Below are 21,407 nucleotides of genomic sequence, written 5' to 3'. Positions count from 1 at the left end.
CATGTTATTTAGATGGTATAATCATTCAAGATGTTCTGGTTTAAATTGAAAGAAATTAATAAAAAATTAGTAATTCAAACATACCTATTATATAGGTCTAATTACTAGCCCAGACACTTCCATTGAGAATTTGAGTTGGTATTGGAATACAGAAATCTACTTGTATTGAGACTAAGAAGAGATACTAATTGTCAGACTTCCTTTTTTACTAAAAACTACTTGAGCATATATGTATACATATGTACTGAAAAGCGGAAAAAAAAAGAAAGAAAAAAAGACACATACCTTTGTTCCAGATCACGAATCTTCTCTCTGAGAGGAGCCACAGCCTTAAGTGAGAGGAGAAATGAGAGATGGATGAGATGAGAGCACAAATCAGTGCTGAAGGCTGTGTTACCACATCAGCATGTTAAGGTAAGGATACAGTTAATTTCATTTTTATGTTCATTTATTTATGTAGGCCTTTACCACAAACATGTGTGTCAAAGATTTTTATACATTACAAATTCTATACATTATTTTACACAAAAAACAATGACAAATTGTTTGACACAGAACAACCTTTCAAATATTAGAATAAATATGGGAATATTTTAGCAGACCAGGTCAAGACAATTGACTGTAATAGGTGTTGGAGTCATCTTTAAAACCCTGCAATCTTCTTTCCCTTTCATCATTTATTTACGTTTACAGAATAGCCCCCCCCCCCCCCCCCCCCCCCCTCTTGGATGATGCAACAGTAAGCCAGTGATAATGAAGCGACAATCCCAATAGCAACTGCCACATCCTCTTTATGCTCCTGTCAAATAACCCTTTGTTATAGGGCAATTACATAAATAACCTTAAAACACATCAGACTCCCACGCTCACTCAACCCTAGATAATAACAGATAATGGCAGCAAGAACTGCCACAGTATCATGGATAGAAGTTTGGATTCAAGCTTCAATTTCAAGATGACCAATGAAAGGAAAAGTTAACAAGTCACAAGTCAAGTTAAAATAAGAATTCTCCTTCAAACATTAATAACACCTGACATTCTCGGCTGTTTCCTAATTTCTAGGTATAAATAATTTCACAGCTCCATTTGTCTTATCATGGTCATGATGTAAAATGATCATTACACTGTAGTTTGTAGTTCATAATGATTTCTAGGGACAGAACATTGCTTGTAAGGTTGCAAGATATGTGATGGATTTCACAGGCAAGTCAATTCTTTAAACTCTAAGGTCAGCCTGATAACAAACCTGAAATTATTTCAGCAAGCACCTGCAACATGTGATAAGCAACAGAGGTAATTATAATTTGTGTTATGTAGCTGACTTTTCAACTGAGTTGTGTGTATGTAGATGTGTGTCTTGATTCTCTGTTATGTAAATTCAACCACATAAAAATATGCTCATTCCTCCACATTGCAGGATGCAGCTGATAAAAGACCTGTTGGCATTTTGGAGAGTTAAGTAATTGCCATATCTTAGTACCACATCTCCTCTCAGTGCAATGCCAGTCATTTGATAACCTGATGATTCCACCATCAAGCAGAAACAGCAGGCCAGAAAAAGGCTCTGTTACAGATTAATGAAATCATGTATATAAGGGCTTAAGCAATAGGCTACATTCTTCAACCAGTAGGATAACATGTAATTGGAAAAGTATAGAAAACATCATGTTCATGCCTACATGGCATTTTAACAGTGATTTACCAGTAACTGTACATGAAAAATGTATCATGTTAACAAGTCAGATGTGATGAGAGTGCCTGGCGTCAGGTCAGGATACGGTAATAGAATTTAAAGTTCAAGTTCCACAGCAGACATTTAGGTCTTTACTTACTCTTTACTCACTATTATTTTCAATCATTATCAAATGTTCACGCTGGTGTCAATGTTTGCTCCACAATTATTGTTGAATAATATTTTAAGATCAAAATCCAATTGTTACAGAACTGGTACAATTCAACATCACTGGCAAACTAGGATACAACTACATAGGGCTGTAGTACTCGACTCTATGTTTTTTATGATCTCGGACTTGTCTCTGTCTCGAAGGTGTTTGGTCCCAGACCACTGTCTCAACTTCAAGCCTCCGGTCTCGACCAAGTCCAGCTGGTTTCTCTTTCTTGCTCTTTCTTTTCATGTTCCTGTGCCTCTGTGTCTGTGTGTGTTTCTGTGTGCGTAAATAGAGTCAGTTTCCACCATGTTCAACGCTGCCTGAATTACACTGTGTTTGCAAGTCATCAAAATGTGCAACACTATCAGTAAGATATACCAGTGGCACACCACAGAGACTTCAGCTCATATATCATGAATAACAAGGACATGCTCCCATATAGTGCTACTGAAAATAAATTTAGAATTTAGAAGTGAGTATTGATCTTAATAATACACTTAAGCTAATTAAGCAGTAAAAATATAAAATCTGAGTTTAATCAATATTAAATCATGGCCGAATAAAATCATAAAGAATCAGCATTGATTTGTATTACACGAATGACTTGCAGTGTAATGTATTATTAAAAAAGTATCTATATTGTATTTGTGTCAGATCATGTATGTAGGTACATATTCAATCATCTGAGGATAGATATACATGGCTGTAACCATGATTTACTGAGGTCAGAATTCCTCCATTGCAACCTACTGAGGAACTTTTTTACTACCCACCAAAACGTCTTATTGCTGCAAGTATATAGATATACATGTATATGCCAAAGAAAGGTCAAAGGTTGAGATGTTGAGTAATTATTATTATAATCAGCCTTCAAAATACCATGAGTAATTTGCATGCAAGTGTAGAATGTGAAGCTTAGACCATGACCTTCCTGCTGTCAGTTGTAGCTGCGGCCATGAATACAAACCCATGGAGGAAATATATCACGGTTAGACAGCAACATTGTGCAATAATATGTTCTCTTATATCATTACTTTTTTCTCAGGTGAAATGGGCATGCTTTTTCTTTTCTCTTTTTCCCCCCCCTTTTTTCTGGACTCGGCTTTGCCTCTGACTGGACCCCCTCAGGACTCTCTTGACTTGGACTCGGAGCTGCCTGGACTTGGACTTGTCATGGATTCCACTTAAATGGTCTTGACTAGAGCTCTACTACTATAACATAACTGCACAGAGCAACAGGGGCGTTTTCTCTTGTGTTAGGCCCTTGCAACCTCTTCAATTACATTCCTGCTGCTCCATCAGGGTTTGGCAGGCTTGCTGGATTTAGGAGAGTGCATGTCGCATGTCACACTCACTACAGTACCACATAATAACTATGATAGTTCTGAAAAATGTTATCAGTCCAGATACTAAAAGTTACTTCACTATAATAAAAGATATATTCCAGAAACTACATGAGGATGACACAATGTCTACAAAGGCTTAGCAGCAGCTTCAGTCCACCGTCTGTGCGTCTACACAGGTCATCTGCATTTCAGCAGTGCTCAGAGCCCAACACACATTTGTAGTCATGTGTGTCACACAGAAGAAAATAGACTTGAGGTGTAAAATTATGCTTTCCATCGCTGTTACACATGTGTAGCCTGAATGAAACACGAGCAGCAGTCACGCATCCTGTGTAGACAGCTGTACTGATTACAGGTACTCTGGAGTTTCTGACCTCTAGTAGTGCTATGAAGCAGTTTTTTTTAATCATAGTTTTAATCTAGTTAATCCTGTAATTTCTCCACAGCCATCTGTCATGCACACTTCAACTACAGGGAATGAGTCAGTGAGTGCAGACAGGATTCTCAAGAACATAAAATACACATTCAAAGTTCCTATGGTAAGCAACTGTCATTTAATATGATGTTGTTATCAGCCTTAACAGACTATTGCTTAACACATAGTTTTGACAGCAGTACAAAAACTGTTACATAAAAAAGTTGTAACCTTATTAATAATTTCAAGGCCAAATCAGTAATTTTATCCTGTTTAAATTTCAAATACAGTATTAGAGAGTTGCACTTATAAGTAATAAAAATATAAGCACATCGCTTGTTTATTTCTATAAAAATTAAAATACAGGCTTACTTTACTTCTGACTTTAATTTAGGGGTTGTCCAGTGTTAGTCCATGTATTAATAATAGGGATGGGTATCGTTAGGATTTAATCAACACTACTACTATGATCGATATTCCTTATCATTTCTGTGGGCATAACAGTGGAAAATTTGATTTTTCTTTTAATGCGTGTGAGCAGGTTTTTTGATAAATAACTCTTATATGTTTTTTTTCCATGGCTTTAAGGGTAGTTGTGATGAGTCTTACCGCAATCACTAGCAAAGGTACAGTAAGTTCTTTGGTTGGAGGTGGGCTGTTTACGAGAATGATTAAGAACCTGTTGTTTACAGCTCTCTAATATCTCACGGTGGCTGTTTCTGTTTGTTCTATTCCTCCCTGCAGTATTTATAAATCCGCTGACCAAATAGCTCCAAATGTCTCCATATCCTGTTGTGTAGACCTGTTTTTATTGAAGAATAGCAGCACTAACGAACATCACAACCCTCGCGGAATGATTCGTTTCACTGTCAGAATTTGATCAATTCAGTCCGATATCATTTGGAAAGTCTAGAAGAGCCGCACAAATGGAAACAGTATTTACAGTCGTGGTCAAATTTATTTGCACCCATGCAGAAATTCTAAGAAATAATTGGGTAATGCTTTTTCAGGCTTTCTATCTTCTCACATTCTCTTCTCATTAGTATCCAAGCACGTGTTTTCGATCTTATAAACACTTCTCTCATAATTCTTCAGCTTGTTTTCATTAAACAAAGACCTCATTCTGCTGTGTTGTGTCACCATGTATCAAAAAAAAAGCAGATACTAATCAGGTATGTTTAATATGAGCTCACATAAATTCCTTCATGTAAACTTATGCAATAAACTCAACCATCCTGTATAATCTCAAACTTCTAATCCATTTCATATTTATGTAGGCATATTTGTATGTCAGTCAGAAACACCTAAAGGCTGCCTCACAGATAACTTTATTGCTTTTTCACAAAAAATAGTGATTTAGTGAATGTGGGCATATGTCATCAGTTATGTCACTGATATGATATCAAACTCAAACAATATATGGTTTAACAAATGTCTTACTGACATCTGCCCATTCAAAACGTGCCTGTTAAAGACAGGCCCACTGCTTGGCCTCCAGTATTGCTGCTTCAATGCAAAGCAAAATTAATACTGTTGATTGTTGTTGTGAGGTGTGAATGAGTTTAAAGGCCTACACCAACAACATGAAAGAAACTAACATTCTATTGTACACTGATGTTATAAATAAATAGTCTAATAGTGAATAAATGTTCTTTTCTCATTTCAAGTAAAATAAGGGCTGCATTTAAAAGTGAAATACATAACAGAGAGCTTTTGAAAAAGTAAAGTGGATCGATCATATTGGGCTCTTAGATCATTTATTTTCTGTGCATTCGGATTGGAACTGAATGGGTATGTTTGCTCAAAAGATTTGTGCTTTATCTCGTAGTGATGCTTCACATTCGCCACCGTCTCGGAACATATGAGGCACACTGGTTTTGAATTGCCCACGGGAAGAAGGAACATGTAAGAGTCTGTCCAGACTTTACTCTTCTTAGAGCATGCCATGTGAAATTACTTCCTGTGACTCACTCAATTCTCTGACTGTAGTCTCTTGTCTCTACAGATTAGTGACTAATCCAATCAATCACAAATGTCTAACATTTGTTTAATCTTTTACTGAATGACAACTCCAGCATTGTCTTAAAACAGGTAAGATTGATCAATTCATTAAAACAACCAATTATAATATCCCCATATCTATTGGAATTGTTGTGAAGTTCAGGTGAAATATTTAAATTTTAAATGCTGACATATTCTCATTCTTTATTGCAGACTGTACCACAAACTGTTCAAAAAAAGCAGCAGGGGAAGAAATGTTCAAAGATCTTGAACAAACCTTTGATGATTACAACAAGGAGCAAGGGGATGTCTGTGCCAGGATGTGCAAAACCACTGACAATCAGTTGGTGATTGCCATATGCACTCTAATGATGAGGAGGATCCATGCAGGCTAAGAGAGAGTGGCGAGATGATGTTTGTGGACTCCTCGGGGAATTGTGACCTCCACAATCACTGCCTTTTCCTACTCCTCACCCATCCCTCAGCTGGTGGTTTGCCTTTGGGTGTATTTATCACCACGTCTGAAACCCAGACTGAGGGGCTACCTGCAAACCTACACACAAATTGGAGTGCAGCCGATAGCTGTGTTTAGGAGGAGGAGAGCATGTGATTTGGGGGGGACCCACTAACAAGCCCCCACCCTCCCCAGAGGTCGGACACTCAAGTGGAACACTTAGAGTGGAGTAGTGTGTTGTACATCAGGCTGATGGTTGGTCCATATAGAGACAATTATATATAGCTTAGCTTTAATATAAGACATAAAGTAGTCCAAAAACATGGCCTGCAATAAAAAATGTTTCATATGTTTGGTTACTTACACTGAATGAAATGTTAGTGTCTTATTTGAAATTGATTTGATTTGTAAAACTGTGGATATGCCTTCAAACAATTAGTTGCAACAGTATTGACATTGTAAATTTCTATTCATTTTCACCAACATCAGATTTTTTGTTAGTCAAAAAGTTTTGAACTATTTTGTTATATGGTACAAAACATATATCTTGGGAATTTAACAGAATTTTAGAGGTAGTATCTGTGGGATCAAAACAGTACTGGCAAACATGTATTCATATTTAATAAATATCAGTGACGTGTTGGCTAGACAGTCATACGCTAATACTTTTCTACTAAATTGACTATGCAGTTAGTTGTTGCTGAAGCTAGACTGTGGATCATCTAAAAATTTGCTCATAACTCTGATGTCAGCAGATGCAAAACATAACCATTACATCAACAACAGGCATGAGATTGCAGCATATAAACGTAAAAGGTTATGCGTGAGTTCTTACTTTATAGTGCAGGGACTGAGAAAAAGAAAAGGATTCATTACACAAATTCTTGTTCCAGCAGAGTCTGAGATAATATCTGTACCTGCTGAAATACAGTGAGGTTTTTAATACCAGTGAGGGTGCTTTAAGTCGATCAGTGCACTCTTTATCCAGACCGATGCATAATTCATCTGATAGATTGGAGTTGTGGAGAAAGACTGCTAATGGGCCTTAATATCATCACCATAAGGTTCTGATTTGAAACAGATCGTAAGTGCAGCTTTCCAATTCCTCAGTGTACCAAGAAAGTGTTCTGTAAACAAGATTAAATGTCATTCCACAATATATCATTTTGCACATTTTGAATCCTTTCTGACAAAATGTAGGAAAATTGATTAAAATGGGCTGCATACCAGCCCTTTCACTGGAAATGTGATTATTTCAAACAGCATGAACACTGAGCTACTGTATTTCCAACTTTAATTCAGCTTCCTATTAAAAACCACAACTACTTTATTGTGTGTGTTTAAGTAATTCTAGAGATTCAGTGAACATATAAAGACACTGTTCTGTTTTATCATTCAAATACTGCACAGTGTATGTCAAAGATAAACTTCTTGATTCTATTGTACTGCTCTCTAGCACACCTAAACCCAAAAATTTCAGCTGTGAGGAAATTTTGGGTTCTATTTAGGGCCATAACAACAATCAGGGTCTTCTGAATTTATCACATCTATCTTTGTTATGTAGTTTGATCTGTCTTGAAAGAGCACAAACACAACATGCCAGCACTGTGTACATAGAAAATTCCTAATCATCTTAAACCTGCAGTGCGGAGCTTTTACATATAAATAAACATCTGTTACATTCAAGCCTTTACCAAACAAGTTTACACAATGCTGATTAAGCCTATCACTGCTAGATAAATCTCTCTGTATTTCACAGTATACAGAGTTTTTAAATCTCATGTCGGGCATGACATTCCCGTGCTGGCCGTTTGGCTGTTAATGGTGCGGCTTTTCTAGACTTTCCAAAAATTATAGGATTGAACAGATCAAATTCTGATAATGAAATGAGTCATTTCGCAGGGGTTGTGTGACAATTTATCCACCGTTTTACAGCCGCAACAGTAGGTTACAGCCAGTAACCGGGCCGGTGGACCGTCAAGACATATCTGTTTTCACTGGCCCTCTCTGTGTGCCTGTCATTCGGGGTGCACATGAGAGCGTGCTGCATGCCTATCAGGCAATCACAGCTGGACGCCCCTTTACTCTCACTGCCAGAAGGGGGAGATAAAAGTCCCACACTCTAGCTTTAATATACAAATAAATTTCATGTGGAATACAAGTTTTCCATGTAATTGTGTTGATGTCAAGACCTTTAATTGCAGATCATTTCAAACATCTGTTTGATGCAGCATTTCTTTCATGAACTTGGTTACTGTTTGCAAACTGTATAACTGTGCATTTTATTTACTTATTGCACAGGAATATGAGTGTGTATTTTTCTTGTCACTCTACATTTCATCATTAGGGCCCAAGCACAAAAGTGCCCGGGGCCCAACAGTCCCTGGCACTAAAAGTGTGGGGGACCTATTGTTTTTGAAGGATTATTTTATTATTATTGTTCTAGTATACCATTGCATTTTTGATGGGCTTAGGCAAAAACTCACAGACATCAGAACTTGTGAAAATTGCAAAGTTCTGTAGTGATTGGGCTTGGGCGCGACCAGCGGGCTCCATAGCACCCCCAAACCCAGGGCCATTTTGGAACAAAGTTTCTTTGATGTGCATGAAATTCGGTGGGTTGATAGCTCTCATTATTGTCATATTGACATAAAACATATTTTTTCAAAATTTTTGGCCCAACAGGAAGTCAGCCATTTTGGATTTTGTGCGTCAATTTTCATTTTACAAACACATTTGAGGCCTTTCGGATGTGAGAAAACCCATGAAAGTTGGGTAAGTTGCAATTAAAGTTCGGTTGCTGCAATAACAGCAGTTATTACGACTACGGAGTGGTTCACCTGTGGCACACCCCAACATGCGCGAAGGAGCGAAGGCCCAATCATTGCTGCTTTAATTTGTTTTTTTTTCCTATGATTCATTTTTCAATTCAAATGTCACTTTTTGTGTTACAATAAACTCAATTAAAGAACTGTACTAACCCTGTTTTTATCTACGTGTATAACACCCCTGATTGATTCCCATCAATCTTTTATCATTTTTTGACAAGATTTGTCCAAAAAATTGTTGGTTTGAACCCAGTTTTTTTTTGTTGTTTTTTGGAGGATTTTTATCAGAATGATATAAAAAGTTACATTACATTCTAGTATATAAAAGTAGTAATGACTTTATCTAAAGTGTAAATGAGGTGTTTAGAAGATATTGACTGCTGTAGCAGTCAATATCCAATAAGCCTGGTCATAACACACTGAATGCAAAATGAAAAAAATTATCTTTTCCTATAGGGTACATACGTTCATTGTCAGAGTAGTGGCAGCATTATAAACACACAGTGCCGTTTGACATTTCATGCATGCCAGCCAACCGAATACGATAGTATTTTTCCTTATCAACTTTGAAAAGGCAGTCACCAGAGAAGATAACAATACCATCTTAGGTTCAGTACGCCAAGACAGTTTATTGGCATCATAAAACCATAAACATTATCTATCAATGCATCTTTTTGGTTAACATAGCTATAGGGAATTTTAGACCTTCCTTATGTGGCCGTTAAAAGGTTTGATGTCAAGAACATTTGTTCATTGTGACTGGATGAACAAAGTTCATTAACTCATTAAACTCATTAAATATTCATGACTTGACTTTGCCATAGGAAAGAATGTTTGCATGCGCCACTGAGCAACTATCACAAGAATGAACAGGGCTCCGCCTCCAATGCTGTATCCAGTTGTCTTAATACATCCATGGGCTCACCATGGCTATCCCCTGCGGTGAGGCTGTGGCAGAAATGCATTTTATCACAAGTTGGCTGGGTACAGTGCAGCTAAAGAGGACCGACCTGGGCTGATGGAAAAACCCCATTATAGACTTGTGGTACAACCATAAAATACACCAGGGGTTCCCAAACTTTTTTAGACCATGGCACCCCTTCAAAGGAAATTTTTTGTCATGGCACCCTGAGTCACCAAACCCCCAATTTAACTTGCATTGCCTACAGTAGTTTATCGGTTTTAACATTTTCATAATATATTATATTATAGTATATAACATCAGTATTAAGTTTAAAATAGGCTCATTCTCAATCACTCAGAACGAAGAAAGCCAACAGGTACTATCCACTTAAAATAAACAATGAATACAATTAAATGCATTAATGTGTCAAAAGTATACTATGCAGGATTCTTCAGTTAGTGTATGTAAACACAACATTCAAAGTTGGCTCCTCCTCCCGGGCTCAATGACATCAGAGCGCGTGCGCGAGAGAGGAGCAGTGGTCGAGCATGCTAAAGAGTGAATGAAGAGAGGGTGTGGTGCTACTGCGAACAAAGCAGTATATCAGATCAATAAAACATTATTTTCTGTTTGTTTCACAGTGGTTATGTTCTAAAGCATAAATAAACATGCCTACACCTCCACACAACCCTGCGGGAAGGTGCTGCCAATTTTGTGAGAATGCAGCTGAAGCACACGCCTCATCCTGTCCGCTGTGGCCTCTCTGCTTTGCGCACATGTGTGTGTAGCTCAGCCCAGCCCTCAGTCAAACAGACACACAGACAGAGAGCAGAGGAGAGAGACGGAGACAGTAATGTAACCTAGTCACTACATTTTTTTAGAGTCCCGACCTCACACCCTGCACACTGTTTTTGGCTGGGGGATACACACCCACTGCCCAAAGGCTGATGCCAAGAAACACCCAAACACAGCAAAATAATAAGAAAACTATAAACACTGCCTTGTGGGTGTATGCCTCAGCCAACCAGTCAAGTTGCAGTTTACATCCATGTCTGTCTAGACTCATCATATTTGTAGTAAAGACTTTGAAGGAATTTAATAAAAGGGATTAAGTGTATTTTCTTGTATGACATTTTGACATTTGTGTGAAACTTTGTCATAATTAGCGTATGAATTCTTGATTTATGGCCAAAAACATGTTTTGTAAGGTCACAGTGACCGCTGACCATCAAATTCTAATCAATTCATCCTTGAGTCAAAGTGAACGTTTGTGCCAGATGTAATGTCCATGAAGCCGTTAGCTGAGTAGTTTTGTTGGTTGGTTCAGATTCAGTCATCTCTGTGTTGAGATGATTGAATCATCACTGAGTCATCTCTCTCGTTTTGATATATCTGAAAATGTAAATTAAAACGTAATTCATGTACATTTTGCTGATTTTTTAATGCGCTGAAACATTATTAAAAACACGCAATAGATGAGCAATGATATGATAAATCTTGCCGCACCCCCGGCCCCGTCCTCACGGGTTTCTTGGTCTATTCCCTAAACACATCTATTGCATGTCTGTCCGTCCTGACAGAGGGATCCCTCCTCTGTTGCTCTTCCTGAGGTTTCTTCCATTTTTTCCTCATTCAAGAGTCCAAGGACAGAGGATGTTTTATTACTGTACAGATTGTAAAGCCCCCGGAGGAAAATTTGTGATTTGTCATATTGGGTTATACTGATAAAAATGACTTGAAATACTAGCTGCAGCAGACATACAGCAGAACCCTGTAAAAGACCTGTTTACAGACTTATGAAAGAAAGGGTTAAGGTGGGTTAAAAAAAAAAAAGAAGGAAAAAAAGCTGTGCAACTCACTTCATCAATTCTCTGCTCAATCTTCATCTCTCCATGTTCTTGTATTGATCTATGAAGAGAGAAAGACAAAGACAAGGAGAGGAAGGATGAGATGATGAGTCATAATCACAAGGGCAGAGAAAATAGCTCTTCACTTGAGGAACGCTTTTAGGTAGCAACACATACCCAACCACCTCCACCCATCAACTAGGAGCGGGCTTAAGGATAAAATCCTCTATCATGGTGGATATGTCATTTCATATTGCAGTACCAATATATGTATCATGATATGGATGATTCTCTGTTTACTGATAAATTAAACAGTAATATAAAAAAGTCATGTACAATCTGCCATAAAGCAGTCCTGCTCATTGGTTTGCAACACTGCTATTAATGTCCTCAAACAGCCAAAGCTATGAAAAGGGATAGCAACCATGGTAAGAGAGCCTTAACGCTTGACAACGCTTGTCTGATGTTATTACCTTACGCCAAATCAGCACAATGATTGTATGAATTCACACAGTATTTCAAAGCAAAGAGTAAAGATAGAGCCGTGCTCTTAGACACAGAACACATAAAAGTAATTAGTTCAATTATATCAATACATAAGATTAATTTATTCACATTTCTGGTTTTGACATGGCATGTTTACCTCTCACACTTGGGGAAAGAAATTACACATTTGTTTTTACAACATCTTTAACCTTAAAGAAATAAAGTCAGTGCAGCTGTAATCTTTGGATTGCATTCACTAATTTTTCAACTTGTTGATTTTTTCACCATCTCAACACACAACTCAACGTCACAACTCAACTGAGACAGATGCTGTGCTATGCAATGTATACTGTATACATGTATGTAACAGACCAATTACAGTCCAGTCAGCCGCTGATAGCTTGCACTTATCAGAGTAGCAGATCTTTCATATTTTATGAGGACAATCTGAATCAATTTCAGGAAGATCCTTCATGGTGGGCAGAGTGAACCATTTTTCATGAGGTGAGCTGAGCACTACATGCTCTTGTTGGGACTGGTTAATCAAACGGGTAAAACTAATCCACATCAAGAGGCAAAATGGCTCATGTCCATTAAGATAACCTCATCAGACTTTCCACTCCTCCACTCCACTTCCAGAAAATGTGACTTCTTCGTGGCAAGCCCTCTGAATTCTGAAAACCTTTTGTATTATTATACAGTTTGAAGAGTTTGATTGTCAAAAGAATCTATTTATCTTGGCCTCATTTTATAGTGTTGCAACAAAATTTGTTTTTGTCAGTCCACAGAAAATCCAGTAATTCTGTCCACTTGAAATAGAGGAACACTGGGAAAACAATCTGACAGAGCCATGAAGAGGGTCGGAGTGGTGGGGTGGGTTGTCAGGGTTCAGAAAGCATTTAAAGGGGGCATGTTTAAGCTCAAAAATGGGTGTTTAGTTGCTCTTTAAGGATAATATAACATTGTTTGATGAGCCTGATGTTGGTGAAGGTAAAATGATTTTTCACAGAATATCCTGGTCTATTACAGAACAGAGCGTTCGGCAAAATGTTGTCCAGAACAATGGGTTTAGTTTCCATGAATGATGCAGAATATTTAATTTAAATTAATTTTAAGATGACAGTAGGCAAGCATGCAATTAGGTAACAGAGAAATTTAATATCATACCTCATGTTTGTGTATGTTCCCCAGACAGCTGGAAGAGAGAAAGAGAAAACTTATCACAAAAATGGTAGCATCATGAATATTAAGTACATATATAGTGTCACATGCAACAATGTCACATTTTCTTGAGAAGGTGAAATGAAGAAAAGAATCCCCAGCTGTTTTCTTCTCTACCCTTGGCTCCTACAACTGAACTGTTTGACAGGTGGATTGTAAATCATTGGGCAGAAATCTTTCACTTCTTCAGATTTTCATACTCTCATACTATGAGAAATCTGACTATTGGATGGATTAGTATGAAAATCCAGCCACGTAACAATGGGGCTAGAACAGTGACATTTAAATTTTGGCATTGAAAATAAAATTTGGCATTTAGAACAAAACCTGAACTGAAAAAGGAAACATTGGCGTTGGAAGACTTGTATTGGAAATAGTTGAATTGACACTGAAACAAGTTCCATTGAAAAATAAAACACAGGTTTTAAAAAATTACCATCTTATTACCTTGTTTTGATATTTTTTGCATTATGATGTGTTTTTCAATGTCAATCTTCAGATTTTTTCCTCATGTCTGTATTTTTTCAGTAACAGTTTTTTTTGTTTTTTTTTTACACTGTCTGTTTTCGGTGTCACTGGTTTTCAGTTTCAACTTTCTGTCAGCATTCTGGTGTAAAGTGGAGGGCCCTTGCTGGGACTGCATTACCCAGTATGCCTTGCAGTCCGACAATACCCAAGGGCAATGGCGGAGATTTTGAGCCAGACTGATGTAATTTTCGCTCTAGGACTGTTGATATGTCACTTTAAGTTTTAATATTTTTTTCAGGCGAGAAAGTTACCATGTAGATTCCCAATATGTGGTCAGTTTATCCAAATAATGCCTGTTTGTAAATCTGCTGTGACGTTTTGGAGCCACTGGCTGGGTGAGACCAGCCGGTCATCTCGCAGCAGCAGCCTAAATCCTGCGTCATCATCCCGGGGAGAAAATGATCCGATGAACTGATATGTGCTCTTTGGTAGTTTACCGCTGGCTCTAATGTCTCTATAGCACTTTGATAGATGATATAATTCCTTTTGAAAGATAAATGTTAGTCTCACAGATTAAATCTACCAATTGTAGCTGCCACATTAGTTTGTCTGAATGTAAAGTGAAGCTTCATGTTTTTACTGGTCAGAACAACAGTGCTATGTATGTATAGATGTCCCCACATTTCAATACATATAAAGGTATTAAAATGAACAGATCAGTTTACATTAAATTTCGTTTTATTTTCTGTACATATGGAGCCCCAGAGGCAGTGCTGTTGTTCTGTCCAGTAAAAACATGAAGCTTCACTTTACATTCAGACAGTAGATCAGTATATCGGATCATGTTCTCTCCAGGATGATGACGCAGGACTCAGGCTGCTGCTGTGAGATGACCGGCTGGTCTCACCCGCCCAGCAGCTGCTCACATCTGCAAAAACGCAGCAGATTTACAAACAGGCACTATTTGGATAAACTGACCAGATAATAGAAAATCTATATGGTTACTTTCTCGCCTGAAAAAATATTAAAATTTAATAAAGTGACATAGTAACAGTCCTAGAGCGAAAATTACAACAGTCTGGCTCAAAATTTCCACCATAGCCCTTGGTTATTATCGGACCGCAAGGCATACTGGGTAACGAAGGCCCAGCAAGGGCATTCCTCTCTACGCCAAAAACTGCATAGCATAAAAAAAACTGTCACTGAAAAAAGACAAAAAATATCAATAAGGTAATAATATTGCAATTTTTTTAATGCCCGTGTTTTATTTTTCAGCGGATCTTTTTCAGAGCCAATACAACTTTTTCCAATACAAGTATTCGAACGCCAATGTTTCTTTTTTCAGTTCAGGTTTTGTTTTCAATGGCAATTTTATTTTCGATGCCAAAAGTTAACTGTTACTGTTCTAACCCAATACATAACAGCCTTTCTCTCAGATCCAGCCATTTGTATGTCCTCTAACCTTCAGAGTGAGTTTATTTTATTGAATCTTCACACTAACCATGAGATCAGGAAAGACTTTTAAAATCACTGGAACATTCTGTCTCAGTGTAGATCATTAGTCTCACTTACAGTATATTTCAGTCTTTGGCCTCAAACCAGCCTTTTAAATCAATAATATTTCTCCACAACCCGCTTTAATCTTTCACAATTTTGCCTCATAAAACAGGAGTTCAGCACGGAAAAAAAGCACAAACAGTGCTAGGGGCAGCGGTGGAAGAAATTAATTACATTTACTCTTGTTACTGTAACAAAGTCATTTTGTACTTGTACTATCTTGAGCATTTTTAAAAATCAGTAATTTTACCTTTACATGAATATATTTTATGTGTTTTACTTTGGTACATTTCAAGTCAACATCATTACAGATTAAGAACAAAAGTCACATGAAAAAGTCATGATATGCTGTGTGAAAATGGATCAAGAAGAGGAAGAAGCTGGTGGTGTGTCTGCGGTTGCACAAGGGCAGGGCTCGATGTCCAGCGAGGTGCCACTCAGCACTCAGTGAGATACGTGTTTTAATGTAAACGTTCAGTGGTGATGTGTCAGGGGATGTGAGGGATCAGTCTGGACCGAACAGTCTGTCAACAGTACAAAAAATGCACAACAACAAAGCACTAAACTATGAATGACGCCATTATGAGTTATGGTCAATGTTAACATTATTGTACCTCAGCATAATTAAAAAAAAAAAAAAAAAAAAAAAAAGAGAACAAAAAGTTGTGTGTACGTACATTAACCACCCAGTGAGCTCACTGAATAACCCAAATTGAACACATCCACAGTGTTGCCTGACTAATAGGTGCAAGATGGGTCTGGCTAACATGCAGATGATGGATGTTGCAGCGATGACTAATACATGGGACTGTGGAAATGTCTGCTCTGAATTTGAGGACAGCAACATCGGTTCAGGCCTTTAAGCAACTGTTAAAAGCTCACCTTTTTAGCCTAGCTTTTATTTCAAATCTGTAGTTACTATGATGCCATTATCGCTATTATCATTGCTGGCTGTAGAGCTACAATGTTAAGTCAATTGACAGAAAATTCATCTGCAACTATTTACTATCTACAGATTCTCAAATGAGAGGATGTAAAGCACAATTTCAAATCACACATGACATTAAACTGAATATCTTTGGATTTTGGACTGTTGATCAGGCAAAACAAGACATTTGAAGACATCACCAAGGGGTCTAAGACATTATAACTGGCATTTTCTGACATTTTATAGACCAAACCATTACTGGAAGATCAATCAATAATGAAAGTTAGGGCTGCACCTAACGATTATTTTCATTATCAATTGATCTGTTGATTATTTTCTCAATTAATCGATTAGTTTTTTGGTCTATAACATGTCAGACAATGGTGAAAAATGCAGATCACTGTTTCCCAGAGCCCAAGGTGATGCCTCAGATGTCCTGTTTTGTTCCAACTAAAAGTTCACATCCCAAAGATATTCAGTTTAGTGTCATAAAGGACTAAAGAAACCAGAAAATATTCACATTTTAGAAGCTGGAATCTTTATTTTCTTAAAAAATGACTCAAAATGATTATTGACTATCAAAATAGTTGGCAATTAATTTAATAGTTGGCAATCAATTGATTAAATCGACTTATCATTGCAGCTCCAATGAAAATAACTGTTTGTCACAGCCCTATGTCACCTTTATACCACCGAATTAAACTGTAGATAAAGATAGAAACTGTGTGTCAGCTAAAGAGCTTGCAGCACGGGTTATTTTTGTAACCACCACCAACAACCGAAACAGGATAAATACAGTGGCTTCTCATCGAGAGCCACGCAGATTAAATTTTATATGGGTCTGATATTGGCGTGAAGGTCTTAAACAGAGGACCTGTTAGCCACGGTGAAGCCGGCCTAGCTTGGGTCCGTGGGATAGCTGCAGGGGAAAGGAGGGAAGACTGGAAAAGAAATGTGACCAAAACAGCACAGAAATAAAAGAGATGTGGAGAAAAGTGAGGGAGAAAGACAAAGACAGTGATTCGGCATGTCTGTGACAGCAGGGGAGAGAGAGGCATCCTGTGTATGTGAGAGAGAGAGCCAAATGTAATATTATCCCCACTGGACAGACAATTTAAATAATATTGCGTTGCAGTATGCAGCACTATCCTTCTATTTTTAGATTTGACGCAATCAGTTAATGTTTCTTTCTCTCACAGTTTCAAAGCTTGTCAGGGTTAGAAAACTCAGAGCTCAGTCTTGTAAACCCCTTCCTGTTCAGCTAGATGTCGACTAGCAGCGTTAACAACAGAAATTCTGAGGTTCAGGAACTAAGTTTTAAGATGTTTACACAGAAAAGCAAGATCAAAATTAACTATAAGTGTAAAATGATTGAGACGGCATTTTGTTAGGAAGAGGCCATGGTATAAGCAGGATATTATCCCTTATTACTGTTTTATTTATTTTTTGTTTTGTTTTTATTATTTCCCTTCTTTCCTATTTTTAAATATATTCTAATAATTTAACTTGGTTTATATTGCCTGCTCTTCTCTTTGAAGATTTTTGAAACACTGCATTTTGTGTACGAAAAGCTACTATATAAGTCATGACTCATGACTTTGCAGGCAAAAGGGTTTGGAAAACGCTTGCACCCAGTGAAAAACTTATGAAAACGGTCTGCCCACAATAGACAAAGAGTAAAAGAGATGGAGATCAAAGTGCACCAGTGAGAGAGGCTAAGTGACAGAGAGTGAATGTGGGGTTTGATAGGTGTGTATCACAGCGAGGGCGAGCTAATTTGTATTTCAGTAACGGAAGATATCAAGACAGCTATTATTTTTTACCTGATGATCCATTATTTTCTCATCTTATATTGTGATTATGTTTGTATCCTGGCGCACATAAATGGTGTATGTAATAAAGTCTGACTTTAAATTGGTTTTGATTTCAAAAGATCTAGGCTCTGTATCCGAACAAAGATTATACTATATAAAAGTATATTTCTTATGTTCAGCAGAGTGGGTCATGTGGGTATCACCTGACAGCAGCAACAAAATTCACTTTACAGCCTGCCCACAAAAGAGGATACCTCTAGTGATTTTCTGATGGTACACATTGAACGCAAGTGGATTGTTATGAATGATTCTTGAGATTATATCATAAAAAATTTTAAAAAAACAACTCTTTAGTCATTTCCATCAGTAGATGTAAATAAATTCCCTTTACCACATAATCACATGGAACTGTGTCTCCCAAATGCAATAAAGAGAGAAAGTACATCTCAATAGGTTTCTTTTGAGCTACAAAATCCAGTTCAAAAACCATCCTGTAATCTAATATATTTTTACTGTATGTTGAGCCTGGCTACTTCATGGTGGCTCTTCCAGAGGAACTAATGACATAAGTTAGGTTTGTCAAATTATGTCCAACCAGTCTGCAAAGTCTTGCTGGGCACATTATGGGGGCTTGGCCACCATACAGTGGCTTGTGTTTTTTTTTTTTTTTTTCAGTTTTAAACTACTGACATGAGTTTACAGTTTGGGTACCATGTTTGAAAATAAACAGCCACAATAATAATGCCAGTTTAACATATGAGATACATTCAGGTAACACAAGTTTAGTTTACTTACAGGCAATGTAGGCGATCAAAGCGAGGGCAAAAAGTAGCTTCATCATTCTTCTGTTTAATCCTGATATCAGCCAGATGACCCGCTTCATCATCCGCTCAATGCAACAGGACCAGGAAACCAACACGTTCAGGTGCAGCTATAGCATTTTGAGTCACTGTTGTTCACTTCCTCGGTGGAACTGGTGCTTCCAGATGTCTTGAAATGTTCAGGCCGACTGTCAATGACTTGGTGTCCCAAATTCATATAAAATGTGCTACAAGGGACAGGCCAGCTAGCTGCTCCTGCTACGTCAACACCAATCAGGAGCAGTTTACGTGGCTAGCAGCGTACACACAGGTAGCCAACAGTTACCAGGAGTGTCCACATTTACAACTACATATGAACTTGTTTATCAGCGCCATTTGTTCCCAGACTACGTTAACAGTCGCATATGCTGTAACACACGTAGAAGGATATCTGAAAGATACATTTACAAACGTTTCAGTCACAAATAACACAGTGAAGCCAAACAGTTAGCCGTTAGCGCCACATTTAGCTACTAAACTGACAGCGTATTTTCGTTTTCTTTCATAACTGCCGCTAAAAAAAACCCTAACAGACGCAAATCCCGCCTCGCAATTATATCCAGGTTAGTACCGACAAAATAAAACAGCTGTTCATTTTAACAGTGTACAAATGCACACACAGTTTGTCCCTCTCAGCTGGGCCGATGAATAGCAGATGAGCGATTACTCATTGCTCGATTTAGCAGCCTGACTTTTCCTGCAGACTTGTGTGACGTTCATTTGCTCTGGCGTGCCTCTAATAACAACAACAGTTTTGTTTTATTTATTATTTTATTAGTGCGACCTTAAAACCATTTGCAATTTGACAAACAGAATAATATGTACTCTGCATCTTTATTTATGATGGCGTAGCTTTCAAGTTCCAGTACCACTTATTTGCAACACTGACACAATGGCTCATTCATTCCATGACACGAAACTTTCCACACTGCACTGAACTAACCTTGTTGCATACCGTGTTGATCCCCCCATTTCAACCTCTTTGGCGCTGTAAACTTTTTGTGTGGCAAGATGGATTTGCATTTGTAAAATGTGTACTATATGTCCTGATGCTGCAGGTATCATTTATAGTAAGACAACCAGACAGACAAATTCAACCTTTACCATGCTTGTATCCATATAGGTTAATATACAGCAGATGAGATGTAGTGCAATGTAAAATATGCACCAGCTTGTAGACATAGGTCATATTAAAAATGTACTTTCAGACAGATATTCACTGATTTCTTAGAACAGTATACACCACTGTAACATTTATGATTGTTATGTTTGTTATATAACATTTGTGTATTAAGTTTTAAACATATACACTTATGTCTGTTACAGACTCAAGTTTAATCTATTGTGTCTTAAGCCTTAACTGGCAGTTCTCTCACTCATTGCCCTAATGAGACAGGACAGCGGAACAGCTGATGATGAGGAGTACTTTTGAGTTATATTGCCCCTAAGCAATGATTTATAATACAGTCTCATTCCGAAGAGTTTATTATTTATTATTTATTATTTATTGCCGTGGAGTAACATCCTGGTGTAATTTGTCCTCAGGTCTGTAATTGACCTTGTTGGTCATTATAATCTGCACATGCAAGTCCTGTATACAAAACCAGACCTTTTAAAGAATGCTTCCCACAAAGACCTCTGACTGAAAGAGAGATAGATAATTAAACCAAAGTGCAATTCACCAATGATCCATACTGACATTTTTTACTTTTGATACTTCACACTCAGCTTAACAGCATTGCATGTATAAAATTGTCTAAATGACAAATAATGAACAAGCATAGACATCCTGAAAAATGATTATGTGGGTTTTTCTAACAAATCAAAATGGAAAAATTGGCTGTAGACACCTAGCCTAATCTAATTTCTCAATCCTGTGAGTACCACAGATAAAATTCCCCTCCATTGTCTTGGGTGACAGCAAACTCTCAGAAAGGGAGAACTAGAGCACCAGAGACCTCCGGGAAGAGAACCGCTCGAAGGGAAGAGAACCCAGATTAAATGGAGGAACAGTGAGAGTTGAGAATGTACCTCAATGTTGGAATCTGGGTCGATGAGTTCATATGACTTCTCTTCTGAAGTGGGCACTCCTTCAGCTAGGGACAGGAATGGGGGTCCTGTGAGCGATGTCGTGCTAGCTAGCTCGGCTGCAGGTACAGATTGAGTAGCATGATCCGCCGGACTTTAAGAGGTGCAGATGTAGTGCCACTGCTCAGGTTTGGTGAACTTCCTGATACGCTATACTCTGTTCCAAACATACACATAAATCTGTCTGGTCTGGTTATATATGTATCCCAAGACAACCTTGCTGTCCATGTAGAACTGCAATGTGTCTGCACTGATGTCCAACTCGCTCTCTACCAACTCCGCCGTTTCCACTGCCAATACA

At 37.8% G+C, this 21,407-nt stretch overlaps 1 protein-coding gene across 1 annotated transcript in view; it reads right to left on the bottom strand.

Moving 5' to 3' along the window:
- The window catches only part of uxs1 (UDP-glucuronate decarboxylase 1), a 57,342-nt gene extending 37,619 nt beyond the window's left edge, over nt 1-19,723 (bottom strand). Inside the window, exons 1-4 of the mRNA XM_067603882.1 lie at nt 18,954-19,723; nt 13,338-13,365; nt 11,697-11,745; nt 286-329 (exon numbers count right to left, since the gene is read on the bottom strand). Coding sequence (XP_067459983.1) covers nt 286-329; nt 11,697-11,745; nt 13,338-13,365; nt 18,954-19,044 — 212 coding nt within the window. The 5' untranslated portion in view covers nt 19,045-19,723. The remainder of the gene's footprint in view (nt 1-285; nt 330-11,696; nt 11,746-13,337; nt 13,366-18,953) is intronic.
- Between the last annotated feature and the right edge of the window lie 1,684 nt (nt 19,724-21,407).

This window comes from Thunnus thynnus, chromosome 11, assembly GCF_963924715.1.
Source record: "Thunnus thynnus chromosome 11, fThuThy2.1, whole genome shotgun sequence".
Classification (NCBI taxonomy): Eukaryota; Metazoa; Chordata; class Actinopteri; order Scombriformes; family Scombridae; genus Thunnus; species Thunnus thynnus.
Note: the sequence above shows the minus strand (reverse complement) of the source record. Positions and strands in the feature narration are given on the sequence as shown.